The sequence below is a fragment of the Gavialis gangeticus genome, unplaced genomic scaffold (genome assembly GCF_001723915.1).
Source record: "Gavialis gangeticus isolate Ggan-Ray unplaced genomic scaffold, GavGan_comp1, whole genome shotgun sequence".
Taxonomy (NCBI): domain Eukaryota; kingdom Metazoa; phylum Chordata; order Crocodylia; family Gavialidae; genus Gavialis; species Gavialis gangeticus.
In genome coordinates, this window is record NW_017729012.1 from 2,448,366 (window position 1) to 2,473,121 (window position 24,756).

Here is a 24,756-nt window from a genome sequence, read left to right on the forward strand (position 1 = left end):
CCATCAGACTGACCCTGAGTAGAGGGGCACAGCCTTCTAGCAAGAAACCTCCAGCTTTAAGTCCCAGCAAGAGCACTGGCACATCCCAGTCACCATCCCCAGCCTTGGCCGTAACCAAAACCCTCCAAGGAAGGCTTCAAAACACAGTGACATGCAGCAGAAAATGGGAGGGGAGAGTGGGGGCAACCAGCAAAGCCCAGATGCAAGGGAAATACCCACAGCAGAACACAGGCAAAGCTATATCCCTTACCTAGATCATCTCTTACCAAAGGCTGTCCAACCTCTTCTTGAACACCTCCAGTGATGGAGAGTCCACAGCAGCCCTAGGCAGTTTATTGCACTGCCTCCCTGTTCTAACAATTAAGACATTTTTTTCCAAATATCCAGTCTAAACTTACTTTGCCACTACTTCAAGCCAATGGTCTGCATCCTTCTCTCTGCAGCAAGAGAAAAAAAGTGCTTTCCCTCTTCTTTACGGCAGCCCTTCAAGCACCTTTTTGCTCTTGCTCCAAGTATTTGAAGACTGCTATCAGATCCCCTCTTAAGCAACTTTTCCACATGCTGAACATATCGAGCTCCTTCAGCTCCTCCTCGTAGGACTTGCCAAGTCCTTGATTATCTTTGGTGCCCAACCCTCAACCCTTCCTTCTCCACATCCTTTTTAAAATGCGGAGCCCAGAATTGCACACAGTACTCCAGGATCAGGGCACTTGGAAGTACGCTTTGAGCCCATGAACCATTCCTCTTGAAGAGTCAGGCTTGCACAGGCAGGGGGGCTGGGAGCTGACTGGAAATGGGGCCAAAACCTGGAAGTGGTGTCACATACCCAAAAAAATGGTATGTGACACCACTTCCAGGTTTTAGCCCCATTTCCAGCCACAATTTAATAAGATATATCAGCAGATCCCAGAAGAAAGGACCTGAGTTCTACAACTGAGGTCAATGGGTAAGATTTCAGAAGGCCTAAGTGATTAAGGAGCAAATGTCCAAAGCAACCAACCATTTGGGACTTTCCAGGACTGGTGTGAAATTCAGGGCTGTGTCCTAGTGCCCCAAGGAATCTCTGGAATGGGATTTTTGTCCTCAGTTTGAAAACCTAGTCCCAGAGAAGGGCTGTACAGCATCAGGGCAGTGCAAACTGTCTAAATGCATGAGACGCCAAGCTGACCAGGAGCCCATTGCACTGGCAATGCTGAAACTAACTGTTACTATTAGTATTGTGGCCTAATAAAGGACTGGGAGCCAATCCTGAACTTTTGCACAGGGCCCCAAAAAAGTAAACCCAGTCCTGGTCCTGCTGCATTTGCTGCAAGGACACAGCAAAATGCTGCCTGGTGCCATGGAAATGTGGCTGTAATGCTTTTAAGTTATGAGTGAGGTGTGACCTACCACCTAATCAGGAAGCACACAGACCACAGCACAACATTATGGCTGCCACAATACCTGGATGCAGACATGGTATAAACTACTCCGTTCCGCAGGCCTCTGGAAAGCAGAGTCCCAGATTCTGCTCCCTGAAAGTTGGTCACATTATCAAAGTCCCATTTCTGGAACACACTGGGACTTTGGCTACTAACCCATTGAGGGGCTTCTAAAATTGTTACCATTAGTGCACATCAACCTGGAAAAGAAATGGGAGGGACATCCTGACTGGCAAACCCAAAGCCATGCTCAAGGCCTGGAGTTCTGGCAAGCTTAAGAGCCATGACGTGGGTATGTCCGCTCCACTGCATTTCTGGATTTCATGTAAGAACAGCAGAAGCGTGACCCAACATGCTGCCAGCACAGCACAAATATAATCTGTGCGCACTAGACAGAAGCCTTCACACCTCACTTCCAGTTCCTGGGTCCAAAGCAGAGGTGAATTTGACCCTCCTCTTGTGCATGTCATACATTGCCAAGCCTATATAAATGAAATGGTGGATTGAATTAATAGCCTCAACACTTTACAGCCATGGAATAGATTTGCATATGAACATAAAGCATTTCAGACTATATTATCACATGGCAACTACCACAATGTCATCAACTGTGTCTGCAGTTTTATTTTTATTGCCTTCCTATTCATTATCCATCTCTACACAAAGGCACAGCATGGCTGGAGATTACTGCATGCAAGCTAGAGTCAGCAGAAGTTACAGAAACAAAGATTAGCTAGGGAAGGAAAGTAATGATTTGACAATGTTTTCAAAAAAATACCAACCTGAGTTTATGCAGCGCTGGATTAAAGTACACCTGGAGAGGCCCTTCAAACAAGCAGCAAATGGAAACTCTGAGTGTATCTGAAAATGAAAGGTCTGGAAAGCCAAGCTTAATCTTAGCCTGGCTGGAAAGGTAAGGAGAATTGCTTCTAAATCTTCATATATCTATTTCTAGTTACTCTTCCCTACGTGAGAGTCTGATTCTCCACTGCCATGCACCCTGGGATATATACACTTGTAAAAACAGGCCTAAAGTGATACAAGAATTTAATAGCCCCAGCGCTACTCTTGTGATGCTCATGCAATCACTTGATGCCACCGGCTTGGACTTTAGCGAAAACAGCAAATATGCCTTATGAACATATCACAAGTGAACGCTATACATGCAACCGATACCAGCAAAGAAAGACAGTGGGAATGTCTACACGTGCAATTAGTGCTATATGGGTTTACTGCACTGTAATTTACTGCATAGTAAATCCACCATGGTCAGGCATCTACACGTGGCCATTTGGGAGCAGATTTGCACCTCATGGCAGCAGCCTGCTCCTGGCCTACTCTGGCCCTGTGCTGCAGCACCCAGCCACTGGCTGGAGGCTCCAAACACCACTGCCAGGGGCCCTCTTTAAAAGCAAGCCCTACATGGTGCTCCCTGGTCACCTATGTTTCTGGCCCGGAGCAGTGTGCCTGCAACTCTGTCACCAACTCTGTCCATGACCCCCTGGAGGTGGTAGTGGTGTTGCATGCCTCGGGCTTCCCCCTGGGCATCGGGTCCCTGGACAGGACCCACATCCCCATCACCTGCCCATCCCACAGCAACCATCCCTACTGTAGCCAGCGGGGCTTTCACTCCATTGTGCTGTGCTCCATCGTTGTCAACCACTGCAGCACATTCAACAATATGAGCACCAGCTGGGCTGGCAGTACCCACAATGCCCACAGGTTCTGAAACTGCTCTGCCAGCCCTTGTGAAAAGCAGGCACTTCATGCCAGCAGTGCTGGACCTCCAGCTGGGAGGTCTCCAGTCTTGCACCTCCTCATTGGGGACCCCACCTACACACTCAGCCCCAACTCATGAGGCCCTACACCGACCAGCTGGACCCCCACTAGGCACATCTCAACCAGTGTGTAGGCCAGATCTGCGTGCTGGTAGAGTGCACTTTTGGGTGTCTGAAGGGATGTTGGTGTACCCTCACCCGCCGCCTCAAGGTTGTGAAGGCCAGCATCCCCCAAAGTCATTGTCGCAGCCTGTGTGCTGCATAACATCTGTGAGGCCCGGGGGGAGCTCTTCTGCAAGGCATGGGTGGAGAAGGCACAGCAAGAGGAGGATGCCTGGCACTTGGAGCACCAGCTGTGATGGCAGTGACAGCAATGGGCCCTCTCCAACCGAGGCCCCAGGCGAGCTACATACCCAGCAGTGAGGGCCAGGGCACTGAGTGCAAGAAATGTTGGTGGACCACCTGCTCCTGCACTACCCACTGTAGGCCACTTGGATGGCTGGCCACAGACCCCAGCCCCACTGCACAACCCCAGCACCATGCTCACTGTGGAGAGTGTTCTGTAAAGCACTTTATTCCCCTCCACAAACACAGATCCCTTTCCTCCCATGCAGCCCTTCCCCACTAGCCCCCAACCCACAGAGCCCCACCACCAACCACCCCACCTGCCACCAATAAAGCACCCTCTTCTCCATGCAGACCATGTACAGTGCTCTGTGTGCCCTCCCAGGGAGGGGGACAGTGGGGTGGGAGCACCTATGGTGGAGCCCAGGGACAGGTGCCCAGCACCCTGGACTCTGGCTGCACCATCGCAGGTACAAATGCTGCAGTGTGGCCAGCGGGCTCACGTGGGGGTGAGGTTGGCTGCTGCTCTGCCAGCATGGCTGGCTTCATTTCCTGCAGCCAGCAAGCACCCAGGGCCAGCAGGACTCGTGCATGGTGCTAATCCCACTGCAGGACCGGTTATATCCCCAGAAGACGGTGTATGGCATCGGGCATGGTGCCAGCGTGGTCCCTTGCCAGTGCTCAGGGGCTGCAGGTGAGTCCAAGCCTGGGCAGGTGCTTGCAGCACACACACAGCTCAGGGGCACGGCCAGGGATAGGCAGGCAGGCAGTGGCGCTGGGCTGGGGCCAGTGTTGGGGTCCAGGCAGGGTGCTGCAGCTGGCCCAGGGCCACTGCTGCAGGCTCTGGTGGCCACAGGCAGGCAGCAGGTAGCACAGGCCCCCAGGGTCATTGCAGAATTTTAAAGGGTAAGCTTGAGTATGCAAAGAACCACCTCAGCCCTGGGGCTGGAGAAGCTCCAAGTCCTGTGGCTCTGGAGCTAGGCTGAGGATGGCCCCCTAGTGGTAGAGCTGACTGGGAGCAAATTTGCTCCTGGTTGATGCCTACATGTGCGCTAGTTACTACAGCATAGTAGACTAATGTACCTAATGACCTACCTAAAGCAGACTAATGTGCTGTGCAGTAAGTATATGCATGTGTAGACGATGACACTTTACCGCTCAGTCAGTTAGTCAACTACGCAGTAAAGCATCTTGTGTAGATGCACCCAGTAGGCCTGATTCTGGTCCTGAGCCAGCTTCACTTAGGGAAGCTCCAGTGTCTTAAGCAGAGACACTCCTAATTCACATTCCTCTGAGTGTAGAATTACGTCCAATCTGACTACAATGAAACTTGCACAAGAAACCAATTTTATTGGGCAATGGTCTGTTTTAAGAGCTCACTGTACTATCCCCAATTCCTTTACTATAATCCTGTTCGAGCTACATGATATTCCAGTAAGCACTAGTGTTTGCTGATTTTTGAGTGGCCACTTAAATTGGGATTACCTGAATTTTGCTTTCATGCATCATAGGCTATGATGTATGAATGCAATATATTTTGTCTCCTGTTTATTCCCCTTGTCAGTCCAACCTTAGCTGCAAAATATGGAGTGCGATTATTTTGAAGACCAGTCTGTCCAAACAAAACAACACAAATACACACTGTGCATGAAATGCAAACTTGGGGAGTTTGCCGGCTCTAATTGCTTTTGAAAGCCTCCTGGGTTCATAGAAGTTTTACATAAGCAAAATGAGATGTGATATATTGATTTCATTTCCATTAGCTTATTTTCAGATACTGTGGGCACCATCTTAGCTCTGAAGACTGCATTGTTCTACCAATGCCACACACAGAGTGCATTACACTGAATGAGTCGAGTATGATGCAATTCCTAAGAGAACTGCATCTAGATTCAATGGGCCAGATCCTCAGGCACTATAAACGCATGTAGATCTACCACAATCAATGGAGTGGTACCCATTTACACCTGCTATGGATGTAACCTGTTATTTCCAAAAAAGAACACTATATTTGTGGAAGCAGGAGAATTTGACATTTCTATACCTGATTGGGTGCAATCCATATGCAAGAATATCTATGTTCTTGTTACAATACAGCCCAGCTTCTTTTTCCTTGAATACCCCCTAAGGAAATATAGATGGACATGCACAATACAACTGCCATTAATCCTTCCACCAAACCGCACACTCCCTTGTTTCATACTCTCTGTGTCAGCTATCACTATGCAGAGAAAGTAATGGTAAAAAGACAGGTCCTGGTTCTATTAATGTGATAAATGAGCAGTGTGGCAGCCTGAAGCTCCTTGTAACATTTTGGGATCATAGAGTCACTTGAGGCACTGAAGTATTTTTTAATTGAGGCCCAGTGAACATCATCACACTGTGACCAACAATGCCATTATGCAGAAGTGCCATTGTGCAGAGGTGGGTTGGTCTATATGCTCTTTGTGATGGCTTTTTCCATCACAGAAAAAGTCGAGTCCTGTCAGGACTCTATGGTCTCTAGAAATTGCAGGGACTTGCTGTGAAGGGAGATTAAAAAACTCTGAAGTGAAACTAGGAACTGGCCATTACCTTGTCATAGCAAACCTATCCCATCACTTAGATCATTCAGAATGACATAATCTGCACCCTTATCAGAAAACATATTGTGCGCTCCACAAAAACGGAGATTGACAGGAATCACTGAAATAAAAATCAGCAAATTGAAAGATAGGTTCTCTGGGATGGGGGCTACAGCCTTCTCTGTTCACTTCCCCTGTGGCTAGGAGCAGAGGTAAAACAATCTCAGTGTACCTGTAGCAGTGATCACCACCCACAAGAATACTTTGACCCCAGTAATGAGGTAATGTCACAAGAGGAAGAGTCATTTAGGGTGAGTTTCCCCAGTAAGTAACTTGCTCTGGCCCGAGCCACAGATTTGCAATCCAGCTCACAACATCCCCATAACTCAGATTGGTCTGATGTCAGCTTTTGGCTCAATTCCACTGCTGTTTCATTTGTCACCAATGACTAACTCTTACTCTAACAAACAGACCACATTATTTCCCGCTTTGTGCCACTATTCTGTGCCTTATCCCTATTCACTTGTTTTCCCTATGATGCTATACTTCTAGGAGGAAAAGAGGGCGGCCAAAAGAAACCAACTGGACAATGCACCAGAAAATAAACCTATGCTTAACAAAGCTACACAAGTGTCTGAGATAGGTACTTATTGGGTCTTTTTCATTTCTGAATTTTAGCCTTCCAAAGCAGGATTTGTTATCATTGGCTTCCAAGGCATTTTACACAGCATCACCCTTTGCACAAACTCGGACAAAACTCCTGCATTACATTACACACAAAAGGTCTCAGTTCAATAATGAATGAGGAGTTTCTGCAAAGAGTAACTCATTTCTCTTGTACCTTGTCTCACCCATCAGCCAGCTTCAAAGCTATTCTAAATGAATGGGGTCACAAGTGAATCTCTTGGGGGTTTATCAGACAGAATCCTGATTTGGAAAGTGAACACATCTCTTGTTGTGGTTGTCCACCACGGAGGAGGAGAACACATACAACACCCTGTGAATCGGGTTGATGACTAAACTACAGTTATAAGAAGCATGACGTGACTTCTTTCCCACTATACAAATCCAAATGACTATCCTGCTTATGCATCTACATATACGGCCCCTTCTGTCAGCAATTCTCAGTCTGCTCCAAAACATGATCCTATCAAAACTTTTGGAGTCACAACCCATAGGCTGAGAACTGCATCCTTTATACAGCTGACTCCTCAGTCACATCCCAAAGGGAGGAATACACCAAACAAGGCGAAGTTTGTATGTGAATGAGTCAGTCTTTTAAACAATCCTCACCATATTCAAACAACATACAATATATGTGTATACGAGGCTTTTGTAGTACTGAGGCCTGCAGAGGACTGGACCTATACCAGTTCATAGAAGGTAAATGCGGCACCAGCAGGATGACAGCCTGGCTTCCCAGACACCTCACCCTGCACCCTAATGCCTAGCACCCCAGAAGAATCAATCATCTCCCAAGGCAGACATGAAGACAAAATATGCTCTCTGTCACTGTGGGTGCAATTAGACACAGACACGTAGCAGTGCATTAATAAACAGACCGGCAAAGAGCAAAAATAAACAGTGAGTCAGTTCCTCTTAAGAAATACTACAGGCAGGAAATTAAAAGACCAGCATCACTGCATGCATGATATAATGTGCTACTTTGCAGTAAGGTTTGAACTGGGGTAGAACAGTTTGGCTACAATATACCAACAGTTGTTCGCAACCTACCTTCTTATACCCCAGAGCTTCAGCTTTCAGCTAATAAAAGTAAATCTCTAGCTGCCACCGCTACAAAGAAAACTGTGAAAATCTGATGCAACGACAAATGCCTGAGTATGCGCACAGCCTGATACAATAGTGCTGAGGGGAAGAGTACCCCATTAATGTCGCAGGGTGCTATGTCAGATGCCAATAACATTGGAAAGAACAACGTTTATTATTGCATTGCTCAATGAGACAGGTAAGAAGGAAGAGAAAATATGGTATTATAAAGAGCTACACAATGGGTGCATCTACACATGAATATTAATGCAACACAAACTGCGGCGCAGTTCATGCCAATGTTTATTGCTCCCAGGCACAGTGTTTACACATGCACCTGGAACTGCAGCATGTTGATCCAGGGCAACCTCTCACCTTGGGGCTGCTCTGACCCTGCTAATGTGCTGCGGAGGGGCTGTCTGGGGTGCAAGAGTGCTCCAGTGTGGGGCTAGACAGCAGGCAGCCCTGCACTGAAGCACACTTATGCCCCAGCCAGCCCCATCAGTGTCTACACTTGTGTTGCAGTAGAGTAAGTAACTCCACTGTCTGATAGTACTTGTATCTGGCAGTACTAACCTACAGCAGAGTTAATTAGTTTACCCCAGCTGAATAGCGCTGCATGTGTATACCGGTGACACATTACTGCAGAGATAATTAGGCAACTCTGCAGTCGGTGTCTGCTGTAGACGTGCCCAATGTAATCCAAATGATGGCTTTTTACTACAGGGAGACCTAGACGAAACCCATGCTTATATTTTTCCCTGTGAAAAAGTCATCGAGCAGAAAAAACCTACACGGGGTTTGGACCCCACCCCAGAAAACACAGAATCCAGAGTGTCCATGTTCAGACAGAACATCTGGACAATCCCAAGGGCAACATTTCATGCTGGCTTCTTGAGAGAGAGGAGCTTATTTTGGGGATGAAGCCTGGAAGAAGACTACTGATTTTTATTCGGATTTGACCTTGGCTTTGAAGGCATCAACTTTTGCACTCTCTACTGTCTCTCATTAAGTGCTTCCTGTATGTAATGCCCCACATCTTACAGAACAACTCATTTCACTTTCAAAAATGGCTTGTCCTGTGATGCATGCAGCCACTCCATTTGGTCACTGAAATTCTACATATTTTATTAGATTTTCCAGATAACTTCCCAACCCACCAGGAAATCAAATCAACCCAGCAGAATTAAGTCTAACAGTACTTAACATTAATTATGGATTATGTTTCTTGTACTTAAATTCTGCATTGGGCATGGTAACAATGCATCAATAGCAAAATTAATGCAAGCGGGGGTAGCAATTTGAAAAGATTAGTTAAAATTAACAAACAGCTCCATAATTTAAATACCAAAAAAGACACAATTCAACAACTGCAGGATCATATGGAGGATAATCCAAGCCAGGGCCATGGTTTGCAAAAATTAACAAACAACTCAGTAATTTAAATTTTTTAAAAAGACCCTCTTTGCCAGTTGCAAGATCATATGGGGGCAATTACAAGGCCCTTTTGAATGGTGCCTTGCTGAGAAATCACCATTTGAAGAAAACAGTTGTCAGCCACATGACATGTATTTCAATTCATGTCTGATCATAAAAAACAACAAGGCAAACAAGATTTATAGCATACAGAAAACCAGATACGCTACAGCAGCCTCCTTGTGGCTAGAACTAAGGACAGAATTTTCTGAGAGTGCCCAGGGTGATGGGTATTGATTTGAAAATCTGCCCTTTATTTAGCTGTATGAATGGGAGCTGAGCTCTTTGGAAAATCATGGGCATCGGGCATTTTGTAGGGGAGATGTTCACCAGCACAAAGGGTGGTTAGGCCCCAAAGTCAGTGGAATTTGGGGCACTAGACACCCAGGACGTTGACTTTGGGGTTTTTATGTTATACTCAGATAAAAGTGTGAGTCATTTAACCTCTCTATGCTCAGTGCCCCGTCCCTAAAATGGGGATACACACACTTCATTACCTCACAGGGTTGTGAACATAAATACATTAAAGACTGTCACGTGCTTGGATGCCACGCTGATGATACAGTACACGAGTGCCTAGGGAGAGAATCTACCCATCTCTCTTAAGACACAACACAGTCCATTTATCCTCTCATCATGTTAGAGTCAGAGGGAGCTATGAAGGGGAGGAATGCTATCATGATGTTCCACTGGGACACAGGGAGAAATTACTGAGGACCGGGGTTGTTCCTCAATCCTTGATCCCAACAAGCCTTTTCCTAATGCTGCAGAGCCCTGCAGAATAGTTGGGGCTGCACTGAAGCGTGAAGCCATCCTGTGGCACCATGTCTCCTCCTATTCTGCACCGGCCTTTGCTCCCTCTACCTAGATAAGGCCCAAATATTTGGATATTGGGAGCTAGGTACCCCATCTCCATGGGATCTGAAACACTGGGCTTCTTTAAATCCAAGGAGAAACCTAGAACCCCTGGTACTTATTAAAACCATTCTACCTGTAGCAAAAGTTCTCTCCTCTCCCAGTACAAAAGTGTTTCTCTGTTTGTCCCTCCAGCTGGGGTATGTACCCTCTTCCTTGCTCTCTTTCCCTGCCTTCACTATTTCCGTACATGGGACTGCAAGTAGGCAAGTGCTTCAGAACTCTTAAGGGCACTTGTAGAAAAACTGCTTCTGAAATAAAGAAGGAAAAGCTTTTAGCCATGCCTCTATCCAAAGATGTTTATGCAAGGCAAGAAAATAATTCCTGAGCGATGTGTTACTTGAGGCCCAGGGGGCTTTTATGTTAATTGACATTTTATCACAAAACACTCAATTTGAAATGACAGCAGTAAATCTGCATCAGGAAAGAGAGCCACAACACCCATCAGAGGAGTGGCTTGATGGTATGTTTACAGTGAGCTTTGAAGGAAAGAATTTAAGCACCAACCGAAATCTCAGTATTGAAATAAATATTCTCCCAATATTTCATTTACGCTCACCAGCTCAGTAGGTGAGCCATGCAGCTTGCTACTTTCATTTCAGCTTTTAATATATGCTCCAAATATATGAACATTAAGAACCAGGTCAGATCGTTCTTGAGCTCATGAAAGTCTTAAGAAATAATACATTTCACTGTTCTTTATACCTAAGTTCTGGCTTTTGAAATTTTAGGGCCCTCTCAGCAAACATTAGGGCTAGAAGCTTACTTTTTGCAAAAAATGAAAGTAGAGATGTTCACATAATTCACATGATTCCAGGAGCTGGGACTTTATGAAACAAATCAAATATCATGAGTCTGACAGCAAGATCATGAGAGGTGGCAACACTCTACCTGTGTGTATGCAGTAGGGCTAGCTGAGATACTCACTGGGTGCATCTGCACGTGAAATTACTGTGACGCAATAAACTCTGGAGCAGTTTGAGCTAGAGTCAGCTGCTCCTGGGTGCAGCATCTACACATGCATCGGGGATAACAGCAGTTTGAGCCAGGGCAGAGCAGCCCCGGGCTGGCAGCAGGCTCAGCCCTGGGCTCCAGGTGGCAACGCTGGGCAGCAGAGGGGCTGGCTGGGGCACAGGAGTGCTAAAGCGTGGAGCCGTGTGGCAGGCAGTTCCCACACTTTAGCACCCTTGTGCCTCAGCCAACCCGTCACCATGCACACATGCATTTCATTGTATTTAATTACTCTGCCATAAGATAGCACTTTTGGGGACAGTACTATCTTATAGTGGAGTTAATTAATTTACTGTGCCCTAATATCAGAGCATGTGTAGACAGTGACGCTTTACTGGGGAGCTAATCAGTCTATGCAAAGTGCACGGGTAGAGGCACCCACTGCATACAAAAAAAGGCTTAAGTGGCAGAGGAACATAAATCTCCTTTCAGTAGAGCATGAACTTAGATGCTTTCAAAAATCCCATTCATAATGAATAGCAGTATGTTAGTATATGTGCATTGACTTCAATACCAACAGACTTCATTAGAGCGGGCTGTCATTTTGTCCTCTTTTGTTGCAACAGACTGAGAATTTAAATATGGATTTTTAAAGAAGCCTATGGGGTGCCTAAATCTTTTAGGCTCCTTTGAAAATTCTAGCCTGAGTCCATATGGCTGTACCAATTTGCTCCAGTTAAGAATCCATCCCTCATAGTTTAGTCATTGAAATCTTAGCGCCTGGCTCTGCTTTTGAAGCCAGAATCTGGGGTAAGCTGGAGTCAGGGCCCAGTCATATCTTAATTCCCAAAGTCATGATATAACAGGACTCTTAGAGGGATGGTGCCAGAGCAGAGTGGTTTACAAACAATAATATATATCCTCTTCTGCAAGATAAGAGAGCATTATTAACCACAGATGTATTGTATGCCCACTTTGCCAGGCGTACTTGAAGGCACAAAGTGCAAGGCAGACAGTGATCAGGCACTAAAGGCAATGTGTTTATGGGGCTCTGATTTGGGGAGCTTCAGTTTTGAGGAGCCCAAGTAGAGACATCCCAGGTCCTGGTTTCTGGAGGGGTTCCTCAAAGTCAAACTGTAAGCATCTCAAGTTGGATGCTCATGAGTTCAGATACTCAAATTCAAAAGCCATTTTCAACAGCTTGACCCACGTGCATTGCCAGTGGCTATACAGAAAATCTGTGGCAGACAGAAATGGAGTGATTCCTGGGCTCTAGCTGAAAGAACAAATTTCCTCCAAGATTTCCATCCCTGCACGCTGGGGAAGGAGGACCTGCCCCAGTACTATAACATCCTGGTGTTCAAGGCAATCCCTCCTGATTTATGCAAGTGCAAGTGACAAGGATGCCAGGCCTGCTGTGTCTGCCTTTCCTTCACTGTGCACAACCACAGCTTGCAACATCCCCATCTGCCCTCCTGAAAGCAATTATGAAAAGCAGCATGTCCCGGCTGCCACAGAGGATTTGACTTCCTGCTGCAAAGCTTTCTTTGAGTCATGCAGGCTGCCAATCTCAAGGCATCACGTCCTGGCACCGGCATACGACCCTGCGACTGGAACCCGACCTCTCCGAGCAGAGAAAAAACGGTCACACCAACAGATGGGCTCCGACGGAAATCAGCTGCAAAGACAAGGTGCAAGTGTCGACCATATTTACTGAGCGTGAGACTGCTGAGCAGAGATGTTACAACAGCCATCTGGGAGGGCTGAGTGGTTTCCTAGGGCTGCACCTTTGCTGTTTGTTCTGCTCTAGCTTTTTTAATAGCATGTCCTGATGTACAACAAAAGCCCCGATCCTCACTACACTAGCACTCATTTACCTTATTCTGGTGGTGCTGTAGAGGGGCTGTAAATCACATTTGCACTCACTTTCAGACCTCTTTAAATGGTCAGAGGGGTGTGAGTACCCTCAGCATAACTGAGAATTGGGATTATAAGGGGGGGGTCTCTAATTGTGCCCCTTAGGCGGAAGCCACCGATGCAAAATAAAATGGTATTGCCTGAAACTGTGTGGCTTTTATTTGATAAACTAAAAGGCTTTGAGCTCACTTCTGCCCTGGGCATTGCAATGAACAAGAGCAGGAGCCCTGCTGTCTGACAACTCCTGCTGGCCTGGAGCCCCTGCCTCCTCCTCAAAAGGATTCTTGGCAGTCTGGGCCAAGTTCCCCATGAGAGGCCAGGAGGGGCAGCCTAGAGATCATTTCTGGCTATGTCTGCTCTTGTAGCTACAGCATCTTTAAGGCTGCAGTCAGCTCAGCACCCACCAACCCTCTCCAGCAGACACCAGTCCAGACACGTCTGAATTTCTAGGTTTGATGTCAATCCCCCACAGCTTTGCTCTCCCCACCCCTTTTCTTCCTTTCTCTGGAGCGTGTTTCAAATGCACCCAAGTGCACTGAACCTAGAGTAAAAGCAATTGGGTACAGCAATCCCAATCTATTCATCACTTCGCACCTTTCTGCACCACACTTCCTGTCTCTACTGCCAATAATTAGGACCAAGCATGTAAAGAAAACCAAGTTGTTTGCAGACTCCTTCCTAGAACGGCTCCACTCAAGAAACAGGAAGGGCAAGGTGGACAGGTGTGGTGTTAGCCACAATGAACCCTCAAGACACAGAGATGTGGCTCACATGGCTTGGGGTAGATGATGGCCACCCCCTATATCAACCCTAAATACCTGTGTAGACATACCCTTTTATCTCTGAGTAACTGCTTCCCGGCTAATGCAGAGTACCAGCCATTTCAAGGGCTACATCTCCATCCAATTACCTATAACCATACCTCATTAAGGCTATATTGAATAAGCTGGTGTTCCTAGCTCTCTCTCACTGGCCTGACACGTCAGGAGAAAATGTTCCCCATTTCTTTCTCCACCATCAGACAGGATTTTGTCTCTGACAGTTCAATTACAGAAATAGAGATAAATGAAAAATAATAGCAAACTAGTGAGGAACTGGGCTGTATAACAGGCAGCTGGTTTCAGATGAGAGGTGAAAGTTTATAGGGAACTGAGATGGAGAAATGCATGAAGCCTGGGCCATATTGCTTGAGCCACAGAGGAGATAGCTCTCACACTGACAACCACCAGACTGTATGGAAGGATAGAGAAAGGGCCATTGCAAAGCTAATGCAAGGAAGGGGAAGACAGAAACATGGTCAGCGAGTCAATTTATCGGATTTATGGATAATTTTGAATAATGAATTCAGTTCCTTAAGTGAAAGAGGAACTGGACTAGCTCAAAACTACTAATAAAAGTGGGGAAGGTCATGGAAGAGTAATTGACAAAACACATGCAGAACAAATCTTGGCGTGCCACGGAAAATTTTTATTTTTGCACTGAAAACTACCAAAACCCCAAACACAATGTATTATAGACTGGGCCAATGTGGTCATCCTTGCTGGTGGGCATGACAAGGTAGGCTGCAGCTCTTCACATCCATTAACCAGCTAAGTTTTGGGGTATCCAGTGAGTGGCAAGCAGCAGCTGCTGATGCATTAAATCTGGAGCTCCCTGGATGCAACTAGCCTTCAGCAGCAGTGGAGCCTCTAATACAGAGGTGGGCAAGTATTTGGCTGGAGGGCCGCTTAATGAGTTTTGGTGAGTTTTCAAGGGCTGCAAGGGTAGCCCCGTCCCTTGGCAGGTGCCCCACAAACTCCCTCCCTCCACTTCCAGCGGAGTCCCGGGACCTGCATAGCAGGGATTGGGGAAAGCAGCTGGCTCCATTGCGCTGGGCTTCCCCCAGTCAGTGGTGCAGAGCTGCACGTGTGCCACACAGAGCCCCATGTGACAGAGGTGGGCCAGCCAGGCTATGCTCCTTGTCACTTCACGCAGTGCTGGCTGGAGCCATATGCTGCCAGGTAGCAGCAGTGCCTGCCCAGGTCACGAGCACCCTGAGTACCCGCCACTTGCTGCTGCCTCTGCAGGCAGGGGCTGCGCACCATGGAGGGTGTGCACCACCCTCCCTCACACCCACACCTTACCCACCTGAGCTCCCCACTCCCGCCATCCTCCTGGGCATGGGGTCGCTCTGCCAACAGCCCCAGCCTCATGCTCTATGCTCCCACCCAGCTACAGTTTCCCCTCCCTCACTGCTGCCCCCACTTCTGCCACTTCCCTACCTGGTGCCTGGAGCAAGCAGGACACTGGGAAAGCTGGGAAGGTCCCCCCGCTGCTGCAGCAGTGGCAGCAGGAGTTCTGCCCTGAAGCTGCATGCTGGCTGGACCAGGCCCTTACACCCATGAGGGTGGGAGCAAGGCGTGTGGGCTGGGCAGGGTACAATTAGTTGGTGGGCTTCCACAGGCTGGATAAAATTGTCTGGTGGGCTGGATCCAGCCTGCAGGCTGTATTTTGCCCACCCCTGCTCTAATACAAGTGAGAGGTCTTTAAGAGGAAGCTAACCATGCACCTGGCTGGGGTCATCTAACCCCCGCGCTGTCTCCTGCCCAGGGCAGGGGGTCAGACTCAGTGATCCGGTGAGGTCGCTTCCGACCCAAACACCTATAAGACCAGCTCATAGCACCTTGCTGAGGGGGCAGAGCTGGACAGCTTTCTCCGCAGAAAGCCAGTTCATCCGTGGTGCCTTGTGCAATTGCTTCTCTTTATCTGGGCCCACTGTTTACCTGCTTGGGGTTTCCAGATCTGCCCGGCTGACTATGCGATGCTGGTGGGGGGAGTACAACCAGTGGAAAGCGGTCAGTGTTCTCTCCTCGATTCGAAAGCGGCCTTCTCTCACGTACCTAGAAACAACAAGGAGAATTATCTATGACAGCAGAGCTGTTGGGAGCAAAAAGAGAGGTAGGTACGAGACTGAAAGAATGAGCAGCTCAGGAAAGCAGCTTAAAACTGGCAAGACCAAATCCAAATGTAGCTGCGTGAATTAGTCCAGCCGGCCCCCCTACCTCTGTTGCCTTTTTCCTCTTGATTAACAGAGATTTGCAAGGGCATCCGGCCGTGTTCGCATAAACACGTGTTGCTGTGTGTGCAATCCAGCCAAACGCCACACCATCAGGAGAACAGTAAGCTTCTTCAAGCTGCCAGAAGAACATGCCCCTGGTTCAGCCAGGATGGAAACAAGCAGGATGTTCTGCATTTCCATAGTGCCCTCAGACTCAGGGCACTGTTAGAATTAACCAACAGAATTAAGCCTTATGGCCCCCTGTGAGATAGGTAGGCATTTCTCCCTCTTTTACATAGGGAGGAAAAGGGGAATGAGGCATGAGGGAATTAAGGGATATTTGGAGGCTTTACTGGCAGACAAAATCCCTAAGTCCTGACTAAAGATATGTCAACTGCTAAAATGCAGTCGCATGAAACCAAGCATGAGAGTGAAACCCTTTCTAGGATGAGGGTCAGGACAGACGTGGTCTGAGAGCCTAATCCCACTGAAATTAGTAGGAGTTTTGCCATGGACTTCAGCAAAGCCAGGATCTTTCCCCTACATTTGAGACTTCTGGGTCATGCTCATGACTCCAAGCCTGATCCCAAGTTATTGTGAGGGCCCTTAACACCCACTATAGCTGTAAGTCTGCAATTGTAAGGAGGCATTAGTGTAAATAAGAATCAGGTTTCCTGTGACTACCTTACCCAGAGACCCTGAGAAGCTCTGTGCATTCATAATCCTCCATCAGTCAAGATGGCACAAATGCAGAAGATCTGTAAAGTGCTTCAGGACAGAACTATAGAAGTGGGAAGTGTCTTTATAAATTAAGTTATTTCTATCTAAGTGCAGTAAACCACGTGGAATAGTTCAAGTATAACAGTTCAAGTTGGGCGGGGGGTTGTTTTCATAGCATTGGGCATTCACCTTAAAGTAGGAAGTGTTCAATTAACTCTGATTTGTCTGACGGTGGAGATCTACCAGTGCCCTCTGGTGGCACACCATGCTCCACAGACACAATAAAGTGTATCAATTATACTGTTGGTCCAATACGAAATACCACATTTATTGCCTTGCCTCTCATACATTTCCTGGACCATCGCAGCTAAAACAACACTCCAGTCCTACTATCCCTCCTAAGACATGTTTGAAGACATTCACTGATTGTAGGTTAAACATCACAGGCCCGATTTTCAGAGGAGCTTGGTACCAACACTTTCTATTGACTCCATCCGGGATGCAGCCGACAGGACGTTAATTTATTGGTGTACTAATTTATTAGCTGAATTACAAAAGCACTTAGAAGCTCCTAATCTGTACATACAGGGAGTAATTGAGAATTCCTGACCCAAAGAGCTTACTAATTACAATCCAAGTAGAAAGGCAGGGGAAGAGGCACAACTTGAGAGGATGCAGGATTAAAACCCTGAGTTACCTACTCAGTTCTTCATGGGCAGGGATGGAGAGAGGGTCATTATGAATGGATTGTCTGGTCCTTACATTTTGCCCTCCACCTCCCAAATGCTCTGGTTTTTGATGTTGAATATGAAGGACCCCATTCCCTTCATTTCAATAGAGTTGCTCTTGATCTTCACCACTGTAAATGAAAGCAGGAGCAGGCCCAGCGCTCACTGGGTCAGACTCCAAAATTCACTATCACACCAAGCTCTGTCAGGCTCTGAGTACCGCTGAGGCATTCCTTTAAAGCCTCACTGCCATGAACAGCGTGGTTTTGAAGAGCCGCATTTCATAACAAGACACCTTGTACCCCATTAAAATAATTTCCTGGCATTCTTGCTGGTTCATTTCTTTGCTGTCCAAACTGCCTATACATGTTCTAGCTAAAGTAGCAGAGCTATGAACCAGCTCTTCAGGTGATGTAAAACAGCACAGATATCAGCTGCAGATCCAGTCTTATGGTTTGAAACAGGCTTCAGTTCATTTTTTTGCATCCATACCCTGGACAAGCTGAGCTTTCAGAAGAAGTGTTCCCAGATGTTTAAATACATGTACTATACATTCTTAGGATGCTATTCTTTCCATTAGCTTCCCTTCTTACCCACACCCAGATATCTGTGTCCAAAAACTGGCACATACTTAAGGCATCTAAAATATACACGTATCCGAAGCGCGCACAGATTCTGTGCTAGGACACAGCAAAGAGTGAACTTTCATCCACACATCTCAAAGCATTTTACAAATGTTAGTAAGCCACAGAGTGTGCTTTTCCAGCAGGCAATGTTTACCAGGCCAGATTCATCCTCTGCAGCAAAAAGAGCTGTCCAAAGTCATTCAGGCAAAGTCTATGGAGCACACAGCAGTGCCATGCCATGCAGAGGTACCCAAGCTAGTTCTCAATCACAGGGATTGTATAGTAATGTACCTCTACTGATTTCAGAGGAGTTAATCATGACTTATTTCCATGTAAGCAAGATCAGAATCATAGAGAAATAGGGTTGGAGGGACCTCAGGAGGTCATGTAGTACAAATCCCTGTTCAAAGCAGGACCAGCCCCAACTACATCAGCCCAGCCAAGGCTTTGTCTACCCAGGTCTTAAAAACTTCTAAGGATGGAGAATCCACAACCTCTCCAGTTAACCTGTTCCAGTGCCTTCCTACCTTCCTTGCGATAAAGTTTTTCCTAATATCTAACCTAAACTTTCCTTGCTGCAACTTTAAACCATTGCTCCTTTGTTTTGTCATCTGTCACCAGCGAAAATGAGAGGTTCAACCTCCTCTCCGAAGCATCAGACCACAATGAGCCATTAACTCATTTGCACAGGGGAAAGTATTAATTAGTAGCCATCAAATAATTGGTGCTTGCTTCTAAATCTCACTGACGCCAATGAAAATTAGGAGTCATAAAACTAGTGCATAGGAGCAGAGTCAAGCTCCTTTGGTTCCATCCAAGTCCATCTTGGAAAGAATAAAAACAAACCTCAGGTGTGGCCGCTGAGCCCAAACGTATGAGAAAACTTCATCCGAGATTGGGTTTTTTTGCATTTTAATCCAAACGTTTTAAAATCTCTCTGTGGAAACTCTATGCCTGGCTAGACTTGCAGCTGATCAATGCAAGGGAATTTGCCACCAATTTTCCAACAGATGATGATCTAAATTTAACTACATGTAGCATATATGCACTGAACAAAGTGTTCTCACCTTCCAATCAACTGCTGCAAAGACGCAGATAAGGGACTGAGAGCACGTTCTTTGCACAGTGGAATCTTCCACTGAAGGGCCAGATTCTGCCCTCTTGTTACCTGGGTGTGATCTGGAAGACCCCGGATTATCCATCCCTATATGCCAAAATGTTCCCTGGTGTAAAGCAGCAGAGCTCCAAGTACTCCATAATGCTCCAGATGCGGATTGGACTGGATGACCTTTGAAGGTCCCTTTCAGTTCTGCCTTTCTATGATCCCATGGTCACCTAGGCCAATTTCTTCCATATTTACCCCCACATAACAGCATAGAATCTGGCTTTTTAATGAGAAAAGTATAAACAAGGGAAATGCAGAAACAGATCAAGAAAATAAGACTATTTGGTTCACTAATGGAAACCTAAAGTCAATTCTAAGCCCAAAGGCATAGGATTCATAATGTGAGTTTACTTTTCCTGCCTCAAATATGGAACAATAAGGAACTGTTCTCTTTCCAGTTAAAACAAACTTTGCAAATCTAGTCCCTTTCATTCAAAACCTCTTCACAGGCTTTAAGGCTTTAAAAGCCCTTCTAGTTAATTCTTTTAAACCAGCTTGATACATTAGTAAGCCAAGGCACTGAGAAGTGGAGAGATTTTTCAAGCAGTCTAAGGGATCCAGACACGCAGCTTCCATTCAAGTTAATGGGTCAAAATAGATGTCTAAATACCACCAACTGCTTTTAAAAAAACATGAGGCCAGTAATCACAGTAAGGCAGTGGGAAGGTGTGAAGGAACCTGAAATCTCAACTAGTAGTGACCTACCAACTTTGTTCCCCTGCCCTCCACCACACGGGCGCTCTCTTCACACCATCTCAGCAGAACAGACACAAGAAACCAATCTTTTCTTTGCAAAGTCGATTATCAGAGTCCCCACTGTGCTACCTTATAACAGGTAATTGCCTTTGTGGCGCCACGTTTGCAGTCTCCTTCCCAGGCAGAGGAATTGATCAAAGAGCTGAGTGTAACAAATGATCATTTATTTATAATAGAGTTTCCATTTCTCTTAATTTTTGCCCTGACAGGGCCATACATCAACCCCGCTCTCAATTTTATTATTATCCTGAAGGCCAGGCTAACATCACCATAACATTATTAGGACATTGTGTCAGATGTTGAAGCTTATTTAATCATGTTCAAGTGATGGATCAAGGGTTATTCTTCCAATTAAAGATGTGCATGTTCTTTAATGCATAAGCAAAATATCTGTAATTACAATTGTTCCCACTTTTTCAACAGTAGTCCACTAACAGGATCCAGATAATCAGCTGTACTGAATGCAACCTCGTTTGAATAAGAAATTTCCCTGGCAAGTCATTAATTATTAAAAGCATCCAGATTTTTTTTTTCAATTCGTTTGGAAATCAAAAGGAAAGGCAACCAGAGAAATGACATGTGCTTCACTGCAAATGGGGAGTCGAAGCTCAGCTGGAGGTTGCCATATGAGTGACACAGGCCAAAGCTCCCTCTTTGGGGACAAATGAGCACCTCCCCCCCTGAAAAAAACATTTGTGCATGTGAGGAACACTCGGCCTGTGAATACAGCAGCTGTGGGATGGGAGGCCTGAAGCTGATAACAACTTAATCATTAGCTAGAGCTCTGGGGAAATAAAAGAAAGTGCTGACTTGGAGCCAGCTTGCATAATGCAGGCACGTGCTTGTGATGGGAGGAGAGAAACTCCCCCTCAAGACCTCTGCCGCATGATGTGCAGACTATCTCTGCTGCTACCGTAGCTCCTTACAATGCCCTTCCAAAGAAAGGAAGAACCACATTTTAGCTCCAGAGAACCAAGTTAAGAGACTCACCCAAGGTCACACAAAGTCTGTGGTGGAGCAGAAATTTAAACCCAGGTCCTGGACTAACCCCCGGGCCACTTTTTCTCCCACACAGTTCTAGGAAACAAAAACTGCATCATTCCTGGGACTGGCCAGCTCTGCTGACTGATGCAGAAACAGAAGGAACAGGGCAGCAAGGTCACCATCCACCCCACCATCATGCCGTGCTCATGCCTCTGGGAGTGCATGCTTTGTGGCCAGGGTTTGTGCAAGAGTCAGAGCCAAGGAGGAGAAATTCAAGTCACTGGTTTTGTTCCTGAGGAGTCCTCAGTCAAATAAAGGGTTTGATGGACCCTGCTCAGGGCTCCTCTCCCAGAGGAAAGATTCCCTGAAGCCCTGATAGCTCTTTCTGAGCCCTACTATCCAGGCATAGCTCATCAGAGCTATGAATGGTGCCAGGTATTACAGCAAAGACAGCAGATGATGCAAGAACCTTTGGGTGAGGCGTTCAGGCTATAATCAGCCACTGTGCCAGGCCCTGCAATAACTGTCCTGTGTTTGCATTTGCACGTGATCCCCCTGTGAATTCAGGGAGGAGTGAAAGGAAACCGAATGACAGAGCAAACTGTGAGGAAATGACCCTGGTTCCCTTCATGTATTGCATTGCATTGCCTTCACAGCAGAATTTACAATCTCGGGTGTTAATTTCTTGCAGTGGAATTGATTTCCACCCACCATTCCTAGGTTTCCATTATGGGAAGCATGAGAAGTCCCCTGGAACCTCTCCACTCTGGATTGCTCTGTCCCACAGTATACCCAGCCAAACTAAAGATACCAGTGTTTGCAATCAGACTCCCATCAAGTTTCCTAGGATCGTGCCTTGGCCTCCATCCTCCCCAAAAAAGAAACCCACACACAAGCACCTGTAGAACCAGGAATATAACCACTGCCGGAGACAGTCAGACCCAAAGCCAGTCTACTGCAGTGTCTTTCTCTGACAGGGGCTGGAATCAGATGCTTCAGAAGGAGGTACAAGAACTCATCAGTAGGCAGATGAGGGATAGTCTGCCCTCAACAATAGTTCTCATCTTGATCTATGACCCGGTGCACGAAGCTGAACATCCCTCCTGAACTGGTTGTTATCACTACTTCTGATAAATCCTGGATATCCTCATTATCCATGAGAAAGGTCCTTTACTGAATCTTGTTGAATTCCTTCCTTGTCTCCACAGGGAATTGAGTGTGCAGTAAGATAGGCAATCAATTTACAGTGCACCTAGTTACTTCATACTAGTTCCCCCCACAGATATCCAGTGCCAACTATGAGAGCAGACCCAGAAAGCATTTACACTAGTACTACTAGTTACAAAGTTATCCAGAAGGGACAGACAACCAACTCTCTAAGGTACCTGTAGGCACTATTACAGCACATGGCCAATGGGTGGTGGGGAGAGCTTGTAACAGACTGCCTTGGGCAAACCGTTATCCCTGAATGAACTGGAAAAGCTTCAGGCTTCCCCCAGAGCGGGGATGACTGACACCACTGTATGAGCTGTGCCTGTTCAATGTGTGCATAGGGGCAAAGGCAGATTGCACCATGTCGCACATCCATGCCTTACCAGATGCCATGCCTGGAGCTAGTACACTGTAAACTCACCCCTCACTTCCTGCATAGTAATTCTTCCCTGCAGCCCAGCTCTCCCTGTGACAATGAGTCCCACATTTGAACTGCACATTTTGGAAATTTCCATTTCTTTTTGTCACATACGAATGCTCCCCTTTTTAATTTAATGGAGCAAGCCCTTGTGCTTGCATTATGCTGGGTATGAGGCCAAAATCCATTTACAGGCGCAGCAACAGCCACTAATCAAGGGCAGCACGTCAGCCCCTCTCTGGCTAGTCAGCACACTCATCCCTGGCAACGCAGGCTTCCATCTGCAGTCCAACGAGACGCAGGCAGGAGTGTCACTGTGACGCTGGCTGGCTACATCAGGCAGTTCACCGAGTTTGACTTGTCGCGGCTTGGCTGTGTTTGTGACACTGCTGAAGGCGTCCGTTTCCAGGCTGCTCTGCGATGCATCACAGCACGCCTGGCTGTGGCACACCTTGCTGAACTGTCAGCATATCCTTGATGAACTTTAGAGCTTGAGTTACATAGTCATGGGGAAATCATGACCTCTGCTTTTCACAGTGCATTGGCAAAAATAGAGCAGGTGGCTCTTGAAATGACATTTTTTTGCTAGCCAGGTAAATGAGAGAGAAATATATAGGTCATGAGCCCTTGGGGCTGGGACCTGATAGAGCATTAGGTACCTACACACAGGCAAGCTCAGCAGAGTCTTGGCCCCTGGCCAGCCCCCAGGCACTATAACAATCAAGCCCGCAAGTTCTTTGTGCGATGCACGATGGGCCCAGGCACTATCGAAACTAATGAGTCATTGGTTTTCCTTCTGTAGTGGGCATATGGGAGCTTACACACTGGTGAATACGGTGCCATCCTGAGAAGCAAGTCTGATTAATGATCCACGTTCTACAGATCCTGTGCAGGCCAGGCATCGTGGAGAGTGGTGAGCAGGCTGCAGGGCAATGGGGTACTGCCTAAACGCACAAGGTCTAAGGATACAGACCATGAGCTGTAGGGAGAACTTTTTGCCAGCTTCAAGCTCTGGTCCCAGAACAACCTTCTGAAGGTTTCCCCCAATGGGCCAGGACTGCCCAGCTAGAGGCTCGCTACACAGCTCATGCCCCAGCACTTGGGTGCAGAGCTCAGGTGCTGCCCACTGCAGGCTCCCACCCCCAGCGCTGTGACCTGGCTCCTCACCTCCACTGCCTGGGCCTGCTTCAAGCCATTACATAAGCTTTCCAGGGCTGTTCAGCATTTCAGCATCCCACTCAGGATGGGGGCAGGGGGGAAGCTTTGGGGTCATAAATATTAAATAATGGAAAGAAGCCAGCAAGAGGAAAAGCGCCTGCTCCCAGGCTGGAATCCAGGGCAAAAGAGGCTGCCCTCAGCTCATCCCATGTGCAGCAGTACAATGGTGACGAAGGCAACCAGACCCCACTGTGGGGACCACTGCCAGAACAGCCCCATCCCAAGACCCCCCTTAAGAAGCAACCAGGATATCCCAGCCAAACACTTGCAGCCCTCTATCCCTGCCAGGCAAGCATCTCCCAGCGTCCTTCCTGCAGCAGCTGCACCAAGCTCCCTCTGCAGCTGATAGGCCGCTCTGCACCCACCGCCCTGCTGCAGCAGCTGAGGGGACACCCTCTGCAGAGACGCTCCTGTGACCCATGGAGCTGCCTTAGGAAGCAGATGAGACAGTCGGGGAACCACCCCCCTCCAAGCCCAGCAGCCTCGGGGAGGCCCCTCTGCCCCGGACAGCATCACCGCAGGACCTCCCTGAAGCGTGTCTCCCCCAAAAGCAGCCCCTTTCACACCGCAGCAGCTGGGAGCCCCCCCCAAACACACACCTCCCCCAAAAAGTGCCATTGAGCAGCCAGGAGGCTGAGGCACTTCCCCTTCCCCTGTAACCAGGGCACCTGCTGGGGATCCCCACCCCCAGCCTCGGGCAGCAGCTGGGACCTCTGCCCAACAGGACATCTAGAATCCCCTCAAGGGCAGCAGCTGGG

At 47.3% G+C, this 24,756-nt stretch overlaps 1 protein-coding gene across 2 annotated transcripts in view; it reads right to left on the reverse strand.

Annotated features, from left to right (window-relative positions):
• RAP1GAP2 (RAP1 GTPase activating protein 2) overlaps positions 1–24,756 on the reverse strand; it is a 318,489-nt gene that overhangs the window by 291,540 nt on the left and 2,193 nt on the right. Inside the window, exons 1-2 of one of the 2 annotated variants that reach the window (XM_019511028.1) lie at positions 21,157–21,225; positions 15,897–16,013 (exon numbers count right to left, since the gene is read on the reverse strand). Coding sequence is in view for 1 of the 2 variants with exons in the window: in XM_019511025.1 (XP_019366570.1) it covers positions 15,897–16,013 (117 nt within the window). In the remaining variant the exon portion in view is untranslated. Of the gene's footprint in view, positions 1–15,896; positions 16,014–21,156; positions 21,226–24,756 lie in introns of those variants that run through there. The other variant, XM_019511025.1, reaches the window with a different exon arrangement.